This window comes from Bemisia tabaci, chromosome 2, assembly GCF_918797505.1.
Source record: "Bemisia tabaci chromosome 2, PGI_BMITA_v3".
Lineage (NCBI taxonomy): Eukaryota > Metazoa > Arthropoda > Insecta > Hemiptera > Aleyrodidae > Bemisia > Bemisia tabaci.
The window spans coordinates 44346987-44360433 of record NC_092794.1 but is presented as its reverse complement, the minus strand read 5'-3'; the positions used below and the strand labels follow the sequence as shown (position 1 = coordinate 44360433).

The window sequence follows — 13447 nt, the reverse complement described above, 5'->3', positions numbered from 1 at the left end:
TGCAAACCGCGGATCAGTGGTGGCAGGCTGGAGAAGTAGCCAATATAAATGGTTTACAGCTCTTGACCTAGAAACTATAATGCAAGGTGTGCCTCTGGATAATTATCTCGTGTACATATACGCTACGCGTAAAGGTCAGTTTTTAGAGCTACCATTAAATTGCTGCGTCCAGCTTTGTCCGTGCATCTCAAAATTTCTGGACGAACCGAGTCCAAAAACACTGCCAAGAATTCATCAAAATTCGCTGGCGTTATTGATTCACTGTAAGGAGGGAACAAAAGAATGGCAGGTGCATTCGAGTTACGTGACCACCTGATCAGTGAAGGTGCGGCGATCTCTTTTCAATGGTTTCTTTGAAAACTCATACATTTAAGAAATGTAACATGAGCGATTTGAAGTTTAAAATTAGCAAAAAAGAAGAACAGACGACACTGTAAGAGAAAAATTACAGTATCCTGTGCCTACTGGAAAAATTAATGCACGTCAACGTAGCAGTATTTGAATGATGTATCCGTCTCTAAAATATAACTATTGTTAGTATTATTCATAAGAGAAATTGTAATTTTATTAGCTTATATAAGTATATAGTACAATTGTTATAGAAAAGATTATAAGGCTCTACTGGCTTTACTTGAATTTTCATGTCAAAGTTGAGAATTTCATTTGCAATACAAGAAAAATAATCTGAAAATTTCAAGGAGAAATATTCATAGCCACATTCTTTCCTCAAAAATAAATATCTCATCGGAGGTAACATCCAAATGTTCATACTTCGTTTTTCTTTGGTACTGCTGACCGGTGCTCCTTTTGCGGTGGCAGATCCTCGATTATAATCTAAATTATTTTCTCTCAGAATGAATGTGCTTTTGCGAAAATCTCTGCATAAATAGTAATGCAGCAGCCCGAGGGTGAAACGAGAGACAAAGTTCTGGACACCCCTTCCCCAATAACAAAAAATCCCCCCCCCCCACAACGTTATTTTTTGTAATTTCCGACCGAGATTTTGTGTCTAGAGGGATCCATCGAAATTGAATCATTGGTCCAGATTTCAGAGATGTTTACAGAAGAGATGGCGTGATGCTTGACCTTTCCAGCGATCCAATTCAAATTCAATTATTTTTCGAGGATAAATCAGGATACGAAAGAGTGCGGCGCGGGCGTTCCTTGTCATTCAAAGTGGTGGGACAATAGGTGCAAATGCACACTAGCACACAGCCATCATGGAGGCGCAGTCGATTCGATTCTATGGGGAGACTCACAATCAGAGTTGCCACTTTACCCGGCACACATGGTGCTCGCACACTTCCTACTCTTCTGTATCCGTAAGGACATACTGTTGGAGAACCGTTGGAGTAAGTTGCTGCCGTGCTAAAAAAAAACGCCGTATGAACCGTCGAACGTTGCCAAATTTCCTTCGGCAAATTGCGAATTATCCGGTAGATTTGAAAATATTTTTCGTCCAATTTTTTTAGAGTATTGTGTTTGTAATTTGATGTAAAGTGTCTGAAAATTTCCAGGAATGATACTTATAGTGTTCTAAACAGATAAATTTTTTTCTTAGAGGCAATTTGGCAATATTTGAAAGCTCATACGGCGTTCTCCCTCAGCACGGGAGTAAGGCACAGCGGACGTTTGGCTCATGTGACAAAACTTCTTTTTTCCAGTGATTGTGATTTTGACCATATTCATTCCTTGGGACATGCTTGTTGGAAGCACATGTGCTGTTGCATGAAGATATGGTGATTCGATTGGACACGCCGGGTGCCAATCATTAAATGGACCGCGTTAAACAGAATGGAACCAAGCCGCATCAGCTATTGCCAAATTTAACAGGGAAATTTGATTTTTTACGAGAGAACTTTTGTGCGGATTCCTTTGAAATTTTTAAGGAATTTGCTTTGTATTATGGAGAAAATTCATTGAAATTTGCACAAAAATCCACACAACCGTTTTCATGTAAAAAATTAAACTGCCCGATGGAATTTGGCGATAGCTGATGTGGCTTGATCCCTTTCTGTTTAACGCGGTCCAAATGGATGTTTCAAAGATAATTTTTTTCGGAGAGGCAAATTGGCAACAATTGAATGCTCATACAGCTTTCTTCCTCCCGGCATTATGCGCTGGTTACACGCTCAAATGTCCACCAATTTCCGATCAAATGGTGACTGGTGCGCACCATCTGCCATCAAATTTCTGCGGCCTGCAAAAATTTGATGGTAGATGATGGAGCTGTGGGGCCATCCTTCATCTGATTTCCACACAACCGTGCTTATTTCAATCAACACGCTGTTTTAATTAATTTTACTCATCAATCTAGATAACTATCGACCGCCATCTTCGTCATCATTTTGATCGGAATTTGACCTGAATTTGATCGTATAACCAGGCCAGTATGGCACAGCGAACGCTTGGTTCATAGGACCCAACCTTTCTTTTCGGTGATCGTGATTTTAACCATATTTGCTTATTGGAAGCGCAGGTACTGTTGCGTGAGGATGCGGTGATTCCATCGGACACGCCGGATGCCAGTCACTAAATGGATGTTTCGGAGAGAAACGAGATGAACTTGCAGACGGCGGCACGCGCTGCTCGGGAGCTGATGCACCGGTGCAAGGTCATGAACCCATTGTGATGAGCCGATCCGCGGAGTATCCAAAAGACACCGGATCCATAATTGACGCGCATTTTTTAACAGACCTATATCCACGCCCACCGGTTGAGCAACGCTCACGATCCACGCAAACGCAGTCGCATATCGACGGTAGTCCGCAACCACTTATCCGAGGTGTCTACTTAAACAGGCTGGTCAAAAATAAGTACTTTTACAGTATTTTTTCAGTACATTCTCAAGAAATTCAGTACCTCCTCCAACAGAAATATTCCGTATTTTTTCAGTACCTCCATTTGTGCTTTTTCAGTACCTCCATTTGACGAAATTCGAAAGATTTCAAAAATTTAAAATTGCGACAAAAATGACAAAAAATTTAAAAAATTCCGACCTTTCGGCGGAATTTCCGCACTTTTTCAGTATTTCCGGACTGCCCTTAAAAAATCAGTACTATTTCCGGACTTGTAGACACCCTACTTATCTCGGTTTGCGACGTCGAAGATTTCCTTTCATTTTTTAATGAAAAACCGCTTGACGGCAATTTTTGAAAACTGCCGTGATTTTTCTTCTTAGTGCCGAGAAAATTCTGCGAGATCTTAAAGGAATGATGTCGATTTGTTCTCCTTTAAAAAAGTAAAATAGGAGCGGAGATTTTCAAACACCGTAAACGAGATGCGTGGTTGCGGACTTACGCCGTCGATATGCTAAGGTTCAGTTACACGATCAAATTGAGCCATCAAACTGAAGCTCTGATTGGTGGAAAAAGACCTGAGGTGAGGATGCGACCAATAAGAGGCCCAATTTGATGGCTCAATTTGATCGTGTAACTGGACCTCTACATCTAATGCAAACGGAAAAATTAGACTACATTTTGCAATAGGAATTACAATATCTGGCTCATCCGTGAAAACACTTATGTGCATGGAAAAAAGCCAATATTTGATTTTCAGGACTTGCTTACGTATCGAGTATGACTGTAACAGTTGAGTCACACGTTCAGATTCTGACATGTGGAAATTACAAATCGCAAGCATTATCTGAGACATACTTCTTTCGTTTTCGCCGCACAAAGATTATTGCTTAAATGTTCAATCGTAAATGAGTCATTACTATTGTCAGAGAGTTCAGGGATAATCGAGTAATTTTAGCAAACTAGGTTACTGCTAATTTTAGGCGAATTACTAAAAGAATCATACTTTTCAGAATTAGTACATAAAAATTCAAATAAATGTCAATGCTCAGTATTAAAATGATTAAAAAAGTCGAATATGTTTGCCCTCGTGTGTCGTGTCTTATTCCATATTTTACCCCGTATTGGGCTTTCTAACCATCAAAATTTTTCTTCACACCTCTATACCTTGGACTCTTATTAACAAATACTTCGTTCCAATTTTAAGAATTGCATACGCTGCATTTTTAAGTACATTTGTAGGCTGTCATATCGGTAAGAAAATTTGCGTGAATCCGAATGATGTCGTGAAGCCGATGATAAACCTTGGTAAAAACTTCAACGCAAAGAAAACACTCTATAAAACCCGCATCGCAGACTGGTCTGGCGGCGAACTGCTGCGCCTTCAGTTGCACTGTAGGCAACATGCTTGACGCCTCAATAATACGGGACCTGTGATCGTAAGGTGCGATATTTCCATCTTTGTTACCCAAAAAGAAAATCAAGATGACCAACTATGACGGTGCTTTAATCAATCATTTAAAATTTGATTCATCTACGATGGCAGGCGCACAGAAATTTAAGATGATTGAAAAAGAGTGATTTTCCAATAATTTGCGATACAGCATTTCGTTCAGAGCAGATCAAGACGTCTACTAGTTAGTACTTTTCTCCTGCGTGTCAGACGCAGGAAAAGATACAATAACCTAATCTAGCCCGTAAGAGAAAAGACAAAAAAAAACAAAAAAAAAACCCTAAACTAAGTTTTGAGTCAATTGAGACTTAGCATTACGAAAAACAATGGCGTAGGCCCTTGAAAAGTCCCCGTGTGCCACCAAAATAATCTTGAAGATTTTGAATCTATACTATAAGCTCCAAGACCTCCTAATTTTGCGAAACTGGTAACGCTTAGTTCCAGCGTTCCACCGGGCCGATTTTCATGATTTTTGCGGCTATCGACGGGCAATTGTCTCTAAATAAGCCAACTCTTTTCAGATTTTCAAAATATGGCCCAGGTTTTTTTATATTACGTGGTGAAGTTGCGAATTCTCCCATTTAAACAATGTAAATTTATACTTTTTGTCATAGTTCGTTTGGGCGTTCTACCGGGCCGATTTCCATGATTTTTGCGTAAATCGACAGGTAATAGGCCCTAGATGAGCCCGCTGTAATCAGATTTTGGAAAAAGGACCCAGGTTTTTTTAAAATCACGTTATAAAAGTGAGTGAGTTTACAGAATGCTCCGGTACTGTTACCGCTATGCGCGGGAGGATGCGCAGTGGTAGAGGAGGTTGCGCAGTTGCTGTGTAGCCTGCGCATCAGCACTACAACACTTATGTACACAAGATTCGCACCGGCGACATCACTTCAAGCGGTGGCCGAGTCGTCTAAGTCGTCGAATGCGTTCACTTTGAACTCGGTGTGGGTTCGATCCCCGTCTCATGGAATCTTAATTAGTACCTGACTATCATTGTTCATTGTTTTACTGCAATATTTCATCAAGCACTCATTCCAAAACGCGTCCTTTTAATTTTAAAGTAATTTTAAGTACAGTTTAAAATTAAAGTATACCTCATATCGTAATTTTTTGGGGGAAAAATAAAACTAACACTGATAGGAGGGTAAAAATAGGGCCGCGAAGCGGCCCATTGATGGCGCGGAGCGCCTTCAGGGGGTTGGGCCGCGTAGCGGCCAGGGGGCGTAGCCCCCTAGTAATTTTATAAGTAAGAATAGAACTTTCAAAAATTACACGTGAGAGCTATATATCTTTATCATATAATTTTTTTTTTTTTTTTTTTTTTTTTTTTTTTTTTTTTTTTGAAACAGGTAACCGAATTACCTGACTCAACCCAAGGAAACCCCATGTAAACACATACAATGTTTCACTACAGTGGCAGAGGAAGATACGAAAGTTATTCGATAATTGTAATACTACTGTTCGAACATTATATTTTTGGCGGCTTATCTTATAAATCCGGGAGCATTCATTCGGATTGAAGAGCTTCAATTCTATTTGGACATAATTAAGCACTAGAGGTTCGGTAATTAAAGCACAATTTTGATTGTTCGTCACATTTTAATATTATTTATTGAAGTTCACATCAACATCTGCTTCATCCACTCTAACTTTTCAATAACTTTGATCGAACTTTAATCACTGAAATGATTGCGGATTCGAGGTAAATTCCAGAGCAAGAATCCGAAAAAGTAAGAAGAAAAAATGAATAAATAGAAACTAGAATATATGAAACCAATAAAAAGACTCGAACGGAGTAAAGAATCACTTCCGAACAGTGACACTGACACGATAAAAATGAAGACGAACAAAACTGCATCCAGTAGCTGCCCGACATTCGACGGTAAATCGCGACCTCCACCTTAAACTTTCAACTCTTGGGCTGAATTGATCATCCTGTCCGACCTAAAGACCCGGTTTTTGCGGTTTTTTACTCTCCCCACCAAAATACGAAATTGACATTTTGGTCTAAGCTCAACTGTCTTAGTCATCCGATATTGCCAAAACAGCTCGTGAGACAAATCCTCGTTGTCCTCTCAAGCCTGCATTTGATTATTTTTAAATCAACCCATTTGGCGACCATCTTGGGATTAGGGGGGGCAGCATCTTAGAGTCGCTCAATATAAAAGACTAGGTGGAAGAGTTTCTCGAACAAGATAGCGAAACACGTGTATTCCGTTCGTATCAGTGATTTACAATACAGTGCACTGCCATGGATTTTAAGGTGAGTCTACATTTATTACCTTGCGTTAAAGTCCCTCATCCAACATGCTGTGTAAGGAATCACCGAATCTGGGAGAGCTTAAAAGCAAAAGTTAGTTACTAAAAAAGTGATATTTCCGAAAAAGGAGTTTTCATAAATTAGTGGAAATGTACTCGAGATCATGTTTTTGCACGAGATTTTCTTGATAATTATTTTTCTTGAATTCAATCGATATTGTATTATAATTTCTTTCTCTTATCATCTCTTTTAGAGAAAAGGAAGCTAAATTTAGTGCGTTAACTAACTAGTCGTTTAGAGAGAACATTTTTCTCAGGTCGTCGAGGAGCTTTTCAGCAAACTCAAGGGGGTTAAATCCTAGCATTAGAGTCCACGGCAACTTTGGGTCTCATTTAAATTGACGAGACCAAATTTTAGAAATTTTGTACATACTCGCAGTGATGATAAAATAATAACAAAATGTTGAATGCAACAAATTCATGATAAGTGCACGGAAAATGGATTAGTGATGGGTGGGAATCGGGCTCACTTCTGTTACAATACATTTTGGGAGTAATTAACAATCAGGATGCACACAAGTCACGAAAAGGATGAATTCAGAAGTTAGCCAGTAGCAACGCATTGAAAAACGTTAATAACTCTTACGCTTGGCGGCTCAAGGTAACAGGTTTTCATTGAAAAAAATAAAAAATAAAACTTACAAATAAAATAAAATAAACTTACCATTGAAGAAATAGGAGAAAACACGTGCATCTTAATTTTTCGGCATTGCTTTTCCGCCACATTTCGTTCCAATGGAAAAACCCCGACCGTTACGTTACAGAACACGAAGTGTTACATCTTTCCAATAAGTTTCGGTGTGTAAAAAATATATACAATGATGATTTTGTTTTTTCTCGGAAAAAATTAAAATGTAAACTTGAGAAAACTACAAACAAAATAGTGTATAGTCCTGGTTTTACAAACCTTTGTGTGGATGGCAGTATAACAGAGACTTGACTTACATACCTGCAACAAAAGATCAAAGGCACAAATTACCACGATGATTTTATGATATCATGTCACAGAAGTGAGGTGAAAACATGTTGTTGAATAAAAAATTTCCACGGGAACTATTTCCAACTATTGTACCGCAAACCTCCTGTTCAGCCCATTTACAATGCTCATGTAGTTTTTTGTCAAGTTGATGATTTGAACGGACGCGAGACTTCCAGTCAAGGCTTACCTTATAACTGATCATCCACCTCCACTGAATAAGTGAATACTACTCGTATGTCAATTTGAGACAATGAGACCTAGTGTTGCAAAAAATTTTATTACATCTTCAATAAAATAAGCTGCGACTATTGAAATTCGATTCTGTCATTCAGAAAATGGAGAATCCGCACGTTTCTAAAGTTTTGTGAATTTCATTTTTAAGAAGAAACAACTGAGTAATGAGCATGAGAATATCCTTGGTTTCTAAAATGAACAATTGTTAGAGAAGATATAACAAAAAGAATAATCTACTATGATACATGTGTTCAAATGGGAAATACTGCCTGATGAAGTCACACCAAGACGGCAGATTTCTCACTTTTACACTGAGAAAAAAACTTAGATCATAAAAACCGTATTCACGGGCTATATATACATAACGTCCGCGTTCTGCCCTTAAAGCTCCAATCTATACAGCCCGAAACTTTTTTAAAGTGTAAATATATTTTTCTACAATTTCCCAATTCAGAAAAAAATATTATGAAAAATGCTGCAAACGCAGCTCATTAAGCACTCTTCGATGCAGAAATAAAATTTCTTCGTGCTAATTCTCCATTGATTCAGTAATACTGACTTTTTACCTAATTCCAGCCAATTTTCGTGTTGAGCGCCATGATGGCGGCAGCATCAGCTCAGTACTACGCAGCGGCCCCGGCAGTTTACCACGCGCCGGCTCCGATCAGGTATGCCGCCCCCGCAGTCTACGCCGCCCCCGCGCCCGTCAGGGTGGCCTACGCCCCAGCCCCCGTCGTGGCCAAAGTCGCCCCCGTGGCCAAGGTCGTCGCCCCTGCCGCACCCGCCGTCGACACCGACTACGACCCCAACCCCTCCTACAGCTATTCTTACGATGTCAAGGACACCATCACAGGTAACAATTTATTCATTTCAAAAAACCTTTATTCTCATCTTACGGAAGCACATTTTTTAGAAATAAGGAGAGTACGTCCGCAAATCATTTTAGAATACATCTTGAGAATTTTCAACTATGGAAACAGCTTTAAAGGTTAATTGTAGGTAAATAAAAAATGTAGGTAAATAAGAAACGTAGTTTAAGACTTCCTGAGTGTAATTTGGAAAGTCTTCGTGTGTCTAGCGCGCTTTATGAGAAATTTTAACGCATGGACAAGATAAGTGTAACGTAGGTCAGTGGCGTGGCGTGCTTTGCGATATATCGATTGTTATGCCACTTAAACCCATGGTAAAGAATCGATTATTAAGGTGTTCGCTGCGAACACCCTGTTTATCGATCCTTTTCCATAGCGTTAAATGGCATAACAATCGATCAATAGGAAAGCACGCCACGCCACTGACGTAGGTATGTTATTCCCGACCCTTTTGGCCAGAATTCAGCTTTCGGCTCCCGCCGCTAGAGCTATGTGGGGCAACATTTGAATTTCAAAAACTGTGGAGTCTTGGCCGAGGACAAATATGAACGTCTTCTGTTTATAAAAACGAACGAACTCAGTGCAAGTAAATTCTTTAAAAGCGAAAATTCTTTTGCTTTTAGTGAGGTGGGTTCATTTTTATCAACAGCAAACGGTCATATTTGTTTTCGGCTAAGACAGCGATTGAGCACAGGGTAGAAATTCATGAGCGCCACCGCCCGCGGCGCGGCGCGGCGTGCTGCCGCTGCCAGCTCAAAACGCGCACTGGCCCCTGCAAACCTAAAGAGATACTTCAAGCATTGCGCAAAACTTGCACTGACGCCTACAAACCTAACGGGATACTTCAAGCATTACGCAATGCGTGAGGTAGCCCTTCAGGGTTGTAGGCGTCAGTGCGCGTTTCGCGCTGGTAACAAGCCGGTCCGCCCCCGACCGCCCGACGGCCGAGTGGTGAACGATTTCTTGCGGGGAGAGCTCCCCGGCCGAAAAACTCGTATATCGTGTAATTTTTTTTTTTTTTACTTTATTTTATTTTTTAATTTTCGATTTTTAAAATTTCACACTGGTCGTGTGAAGTAATAAGTGAACTTTCAACGCTCGATGAAGTGTAATAACGAAAGGCACATCGTGCGCCATGCGCGCTACGGACGGCTCATGAAATTCTCCCCTGTGCTCTGTCGCTAAGACAGTAAAGTTGTTCAAATTCAAATCCCACGCCGCAGCAGCTCTAGCGGCAGGAACCGGAAGCCAAGATCTGGCCTAGAGAATCAGGAAGCGCAAACTTACTTTTCACGTACCTTGATGCAAAGACATGTGCTGTAGTCTTTAATTTCAGACCCTGTCCAGATATTAAAGCTAAAAAATCGGTGCTTTTCTATACGTTCATCGGGCTGATTCTTGATAGACAAAGCAATGGACACAGAAGACAAAAAGAAAATAAAGCGATCTTCTTTTGGCGGGTGCACTGAAATTAAAACTCCAGCCGTGGAAGCCGTGCTTACGGGCTACATAGACACACCGTCCGCGTTCCAAGCTCAGGGGCCAACAGTTCCGGGCGTAGCACCCGGCGGAATCTAAGCTACGGCTTTAGCACCCGGAACTTCCAGCCTCTACGCCCGGAACGGACGGTATGTCTTTACAGCCCGTAACTTTTTTCCTCAGTGTGGTTGGAATGGATAAAGGAGGTAAGCAATAGACTAACTAACGGCAACCCACGAGAGACCATATAGTTAGTCCATCATTTCCCCCTTATTATATAACAACCACCCGTTCCAACTTAGAGTACCTTTATAGACAGAGTATGGCCATTCGTATCTTTTTACTACGGGAAAACTGTTCCGCTTTTTGATTGGTCAACGAGTTTTTAGGCTTCATGATGCTCTTACGGCCGTAAATAAACAAACAAAATGGCGGCTCACCGCAACATTGATAAGAAGCTAAATTTGACAAAAATTTCAATTATGTGGCAGTAACAATTCAAACTAGCATATCTACGAATAACACACGAAAAACACATGAAAACATTGTTAAATCGCCTTTCACCTTTATCACAGGAGGATGTAAGATGTGCATAACCTCAATCTTGCTTGCTGATAACAGCCATCTTGTTTGTTTATTTACGGCCGTAAGAACATCGTTTCAGCCTATTTTCACGCGACCAATGAAAAACCGGAACAGAAATCGCCATACTCTGTCTATAGGGGTACTCTATTTCAACTAAGGATCGCTCCATTTTCCCTTTGTCTTCTTTCTCCACCGCTTTGTCTTTCAATTTAAAAAAGTAGCTCGCTGACAAGCTCGAAGCTGACCTGATTCTCTGATTCTCTGATTGCAGGTGACGACAAGAGCCAGCAGGAGTCCCGGCAAGGCGACGTAGTGCAGGGAAGCTACAGCTTGACCGAGCCGGACGGCAGCCGGAGGACGGTCGAGTACACGGCCGACCCGGTCAACGGATTCAACGCCGTCGTCCACAAGGACGCGCCCGCCGTCGCCCCCGCCGTCGTCAAAGCCGCCCCCGCCGCCGTCTACGCCCCTCCCGTAGTCAAGTACGCCGCCCCCGTCGCCTACTACCACTAACTCAACGCCACCCGAACCAATGATTCGCGGCCATGGCCCACCAACTATGGATATTACTGTCGTACTGAGGGAAAACGCCGTATGAACATTCCAGAGTTGCCAAGTTTCTTCGATAAAACATTCATTTCAGAGGAAAGTTGCGGATATTTTTCCTTCACAGAAAAAAAAATGGTAGATTTTACCATACTCTGACACAGTGATATGAGTACGGTAATAAACACCAGACTCTATGGTAGCATTTACCATATAATGGTAAGTATCAGCAGAATTCTGGTGAATACTACTATAATTCTGGTCACTTTCACTAAATGGTGTCACTGTGTAAAAAATCAAGTAGACTTATAGTACATGTTACCATACTTTTTTTTTCAGTGTTGACTTTTTTAGGAACTTCGGGTGAAATTGCGAACGAAATTTTCCGAAAATTGGAAGAAAAATATTCACAATCTACCGGGAAATTCTTATTTTATCAAAGGAAATTTAGCAACGTCTAAAGGTTCTTACGGCGTTTTTCTTTGGATCAGGTAACATCCTCGAGACGTTGAATGACCAGCAGGGGCAGTTGAGGCATTTTGATCCAAAGTTACCAATTACCATTTGACTGATGTGTTCGACGGATCACAAAATGCGCTCATCTTGTGATACATGTCTATCTTTTTAAGTTATATTTTTCTGTTGAAATAAAAAACTGCTATTTTGTTGCCAACATACATGTTAATGAATAATTTCATTTGATAAACCCTTCTAAAATCAGTTGAGATATGTTGAAGAGAGTGCCTCCAACAATTTAAAATCTCCTCTCAATGGTATTCATGATTCAAAAGAATTTATCGCGGTGCCCAGTCAGGCCATTCCCAAGATCTAAGGTCTGTGCACAATTTCACGCGACTATTACGTAAACGATTTCATTTAGTTTTTAAATTGGGTTAGGCAAGCCCCGACAGCAATAGGCAAGAGAGAGAATATCAGAAATGCATGCCATGCAGTCAGATTCGTGGTAACCCACTAAACTTCAAATCCAAGCGATGATGTAGGGTACAGAGTTAGTCAGCATTAGCACAAACCCTAGGTCATTAATGTCCAATCATAGATGGTCCGAATGAGTGAGGATTGGAATATACATTTTGAGACTGCGCTGTGGTCGTTAGTGCCATTTTCCCCAAGCCGATCTGAATGAGTGGAAGGTATCTTTGCCATACTTAGACGAAATTAAAGTAGAATAAAATGTATTTGGTGCACCTTTGATACTGTTCTTCAAATGGTCGTACGTATGAAATTGAAACGATCAGACCAAATCCTACTTCAAAAGAGAGAAAGGGAGTAAAGGGGGTTTGAAGTGTGCATTCAAAGAAGAGGGCAACTGCTAACACTAACTTTAAATATTAAATTAACACATTTTAATAAAAAGAAATGTAATTTAAATTATTTTCGTAGTATCTAGATATTTAAATATGAGAAGCATTTATAAGTTTAATAAATGACACAAGTAAATTCCAGTTATACCCTAAGTACACTCTCCTTCTTGTGTGCGTTTAGATATGACTGAAAACCAAAAACAACATAGTTTATCTAGTTATATTTCCCGTTAACCAAATGTATATGCTGGAATAAAAAAGAAGAAGTGAAACATTTCTACCATTCTTCTACCAACTTCTTCTACCATTTCTTTCAAAGTTATGACACGCTACAGTTTAAGGATCATTCCTTGTCTGCGCCATTGAACAGGAACTATAGATATTATCCCATTTGAAGCTATGGTAAAGAATCGATTATTAAGGCGTTCCTAGCGTACACCCTGAGAATCGATCCTTTTCCATATGTATAAACGGGTAATCAATCGATTCATCGCAAAGCCACTGATCGTGTTATCACACAACACGGCAACAACGCATGAGCTTGTGAGATTACGATGAGGTTGAATCGGTGGATGAACCTGCTAAATGTCACAGGAGACCAGAGGATAGAATGACCGTTCAAAAAGAGCGTTAATTACTCATTTAAGTCATTAAAGGAACCTTGGTCTCTCGGTGTAAGGTAAACCGAACGCAAGGACATTAATCGCTAATTATTGTACAATCGAACATTTATACTGAGCTTGAGCCAAATCGATTAAATGCACAGCTCTCAATTGCACGCCAGGAGTTCTTACAGTGGCGTGGCGTAAATTGCGATGTATTGATTGTTATATCATTTAAACCCATGATAAAGAATCGAT

The 13447-nt window shown here is 40.3% G+C and overlaps 2 protein-coding genes across 6 annotated transcripts in view; one reads left to right on the top strand and one right to left on the bottom strand.

The window, feature by feature from the left end:
- Window positions 1-13447, bottom strand: part of LOC109039997 (neurobeachin-like protein 1) — a 504582-nt gene that overhangs the window by 343432 nt on the left and 147703 nt on the right. Inside the window, exon 27 of one of the 5 annotated variants that reach the window (XM_072297372.1) lies at window positions 7250-7522. The exons of 3 other annotated variants lie outside the window; for them this stretch is intronic. In XM_072297372.1, coding sequence (XP_072153473.1) covers window positions 7327-7522 — 196 coding nt within the window. In that variant the 3' untranslated portion in view covers window positions 7250-7326. Of the gene's footprint in view, window positions 1-7249; window positions 7523-13447 lie in introns of those variants that run through there. One more of the 5 variants, XM_072297373.1, reaches the window with a different exon arrangement.
- Window positions 5621-12474, top strand: LOC109039398 (larval cuticle protein A3A-like). The gene is made up of 3 exons (XM_019054866.2): window positions 5621-6517; window positions 8363-8639; window positions 10991-12474. Exons 1-3 carry the CDS (start codon window positions 6506-6508, stop codon window positions 11230-11232), a joined length of 531 nt encoding a protein of 176 aa, XP_018910411.2. The 5' UTR covers window positions 5621-6505; the 3' UTR covers window positions 11233-12474.

Excerpts from the sequence above, each read along its gene's own strand:
- LOC109039398 (XM_019054866.2), top strand. Across the intron at positions 8,640-10,990 it reads TGTCAAGGACACCATCACAG|GTGACGACAAGAGCCAGCAG; the intron begins GTAACAATTTAT and ends CTCTGATTGCAG.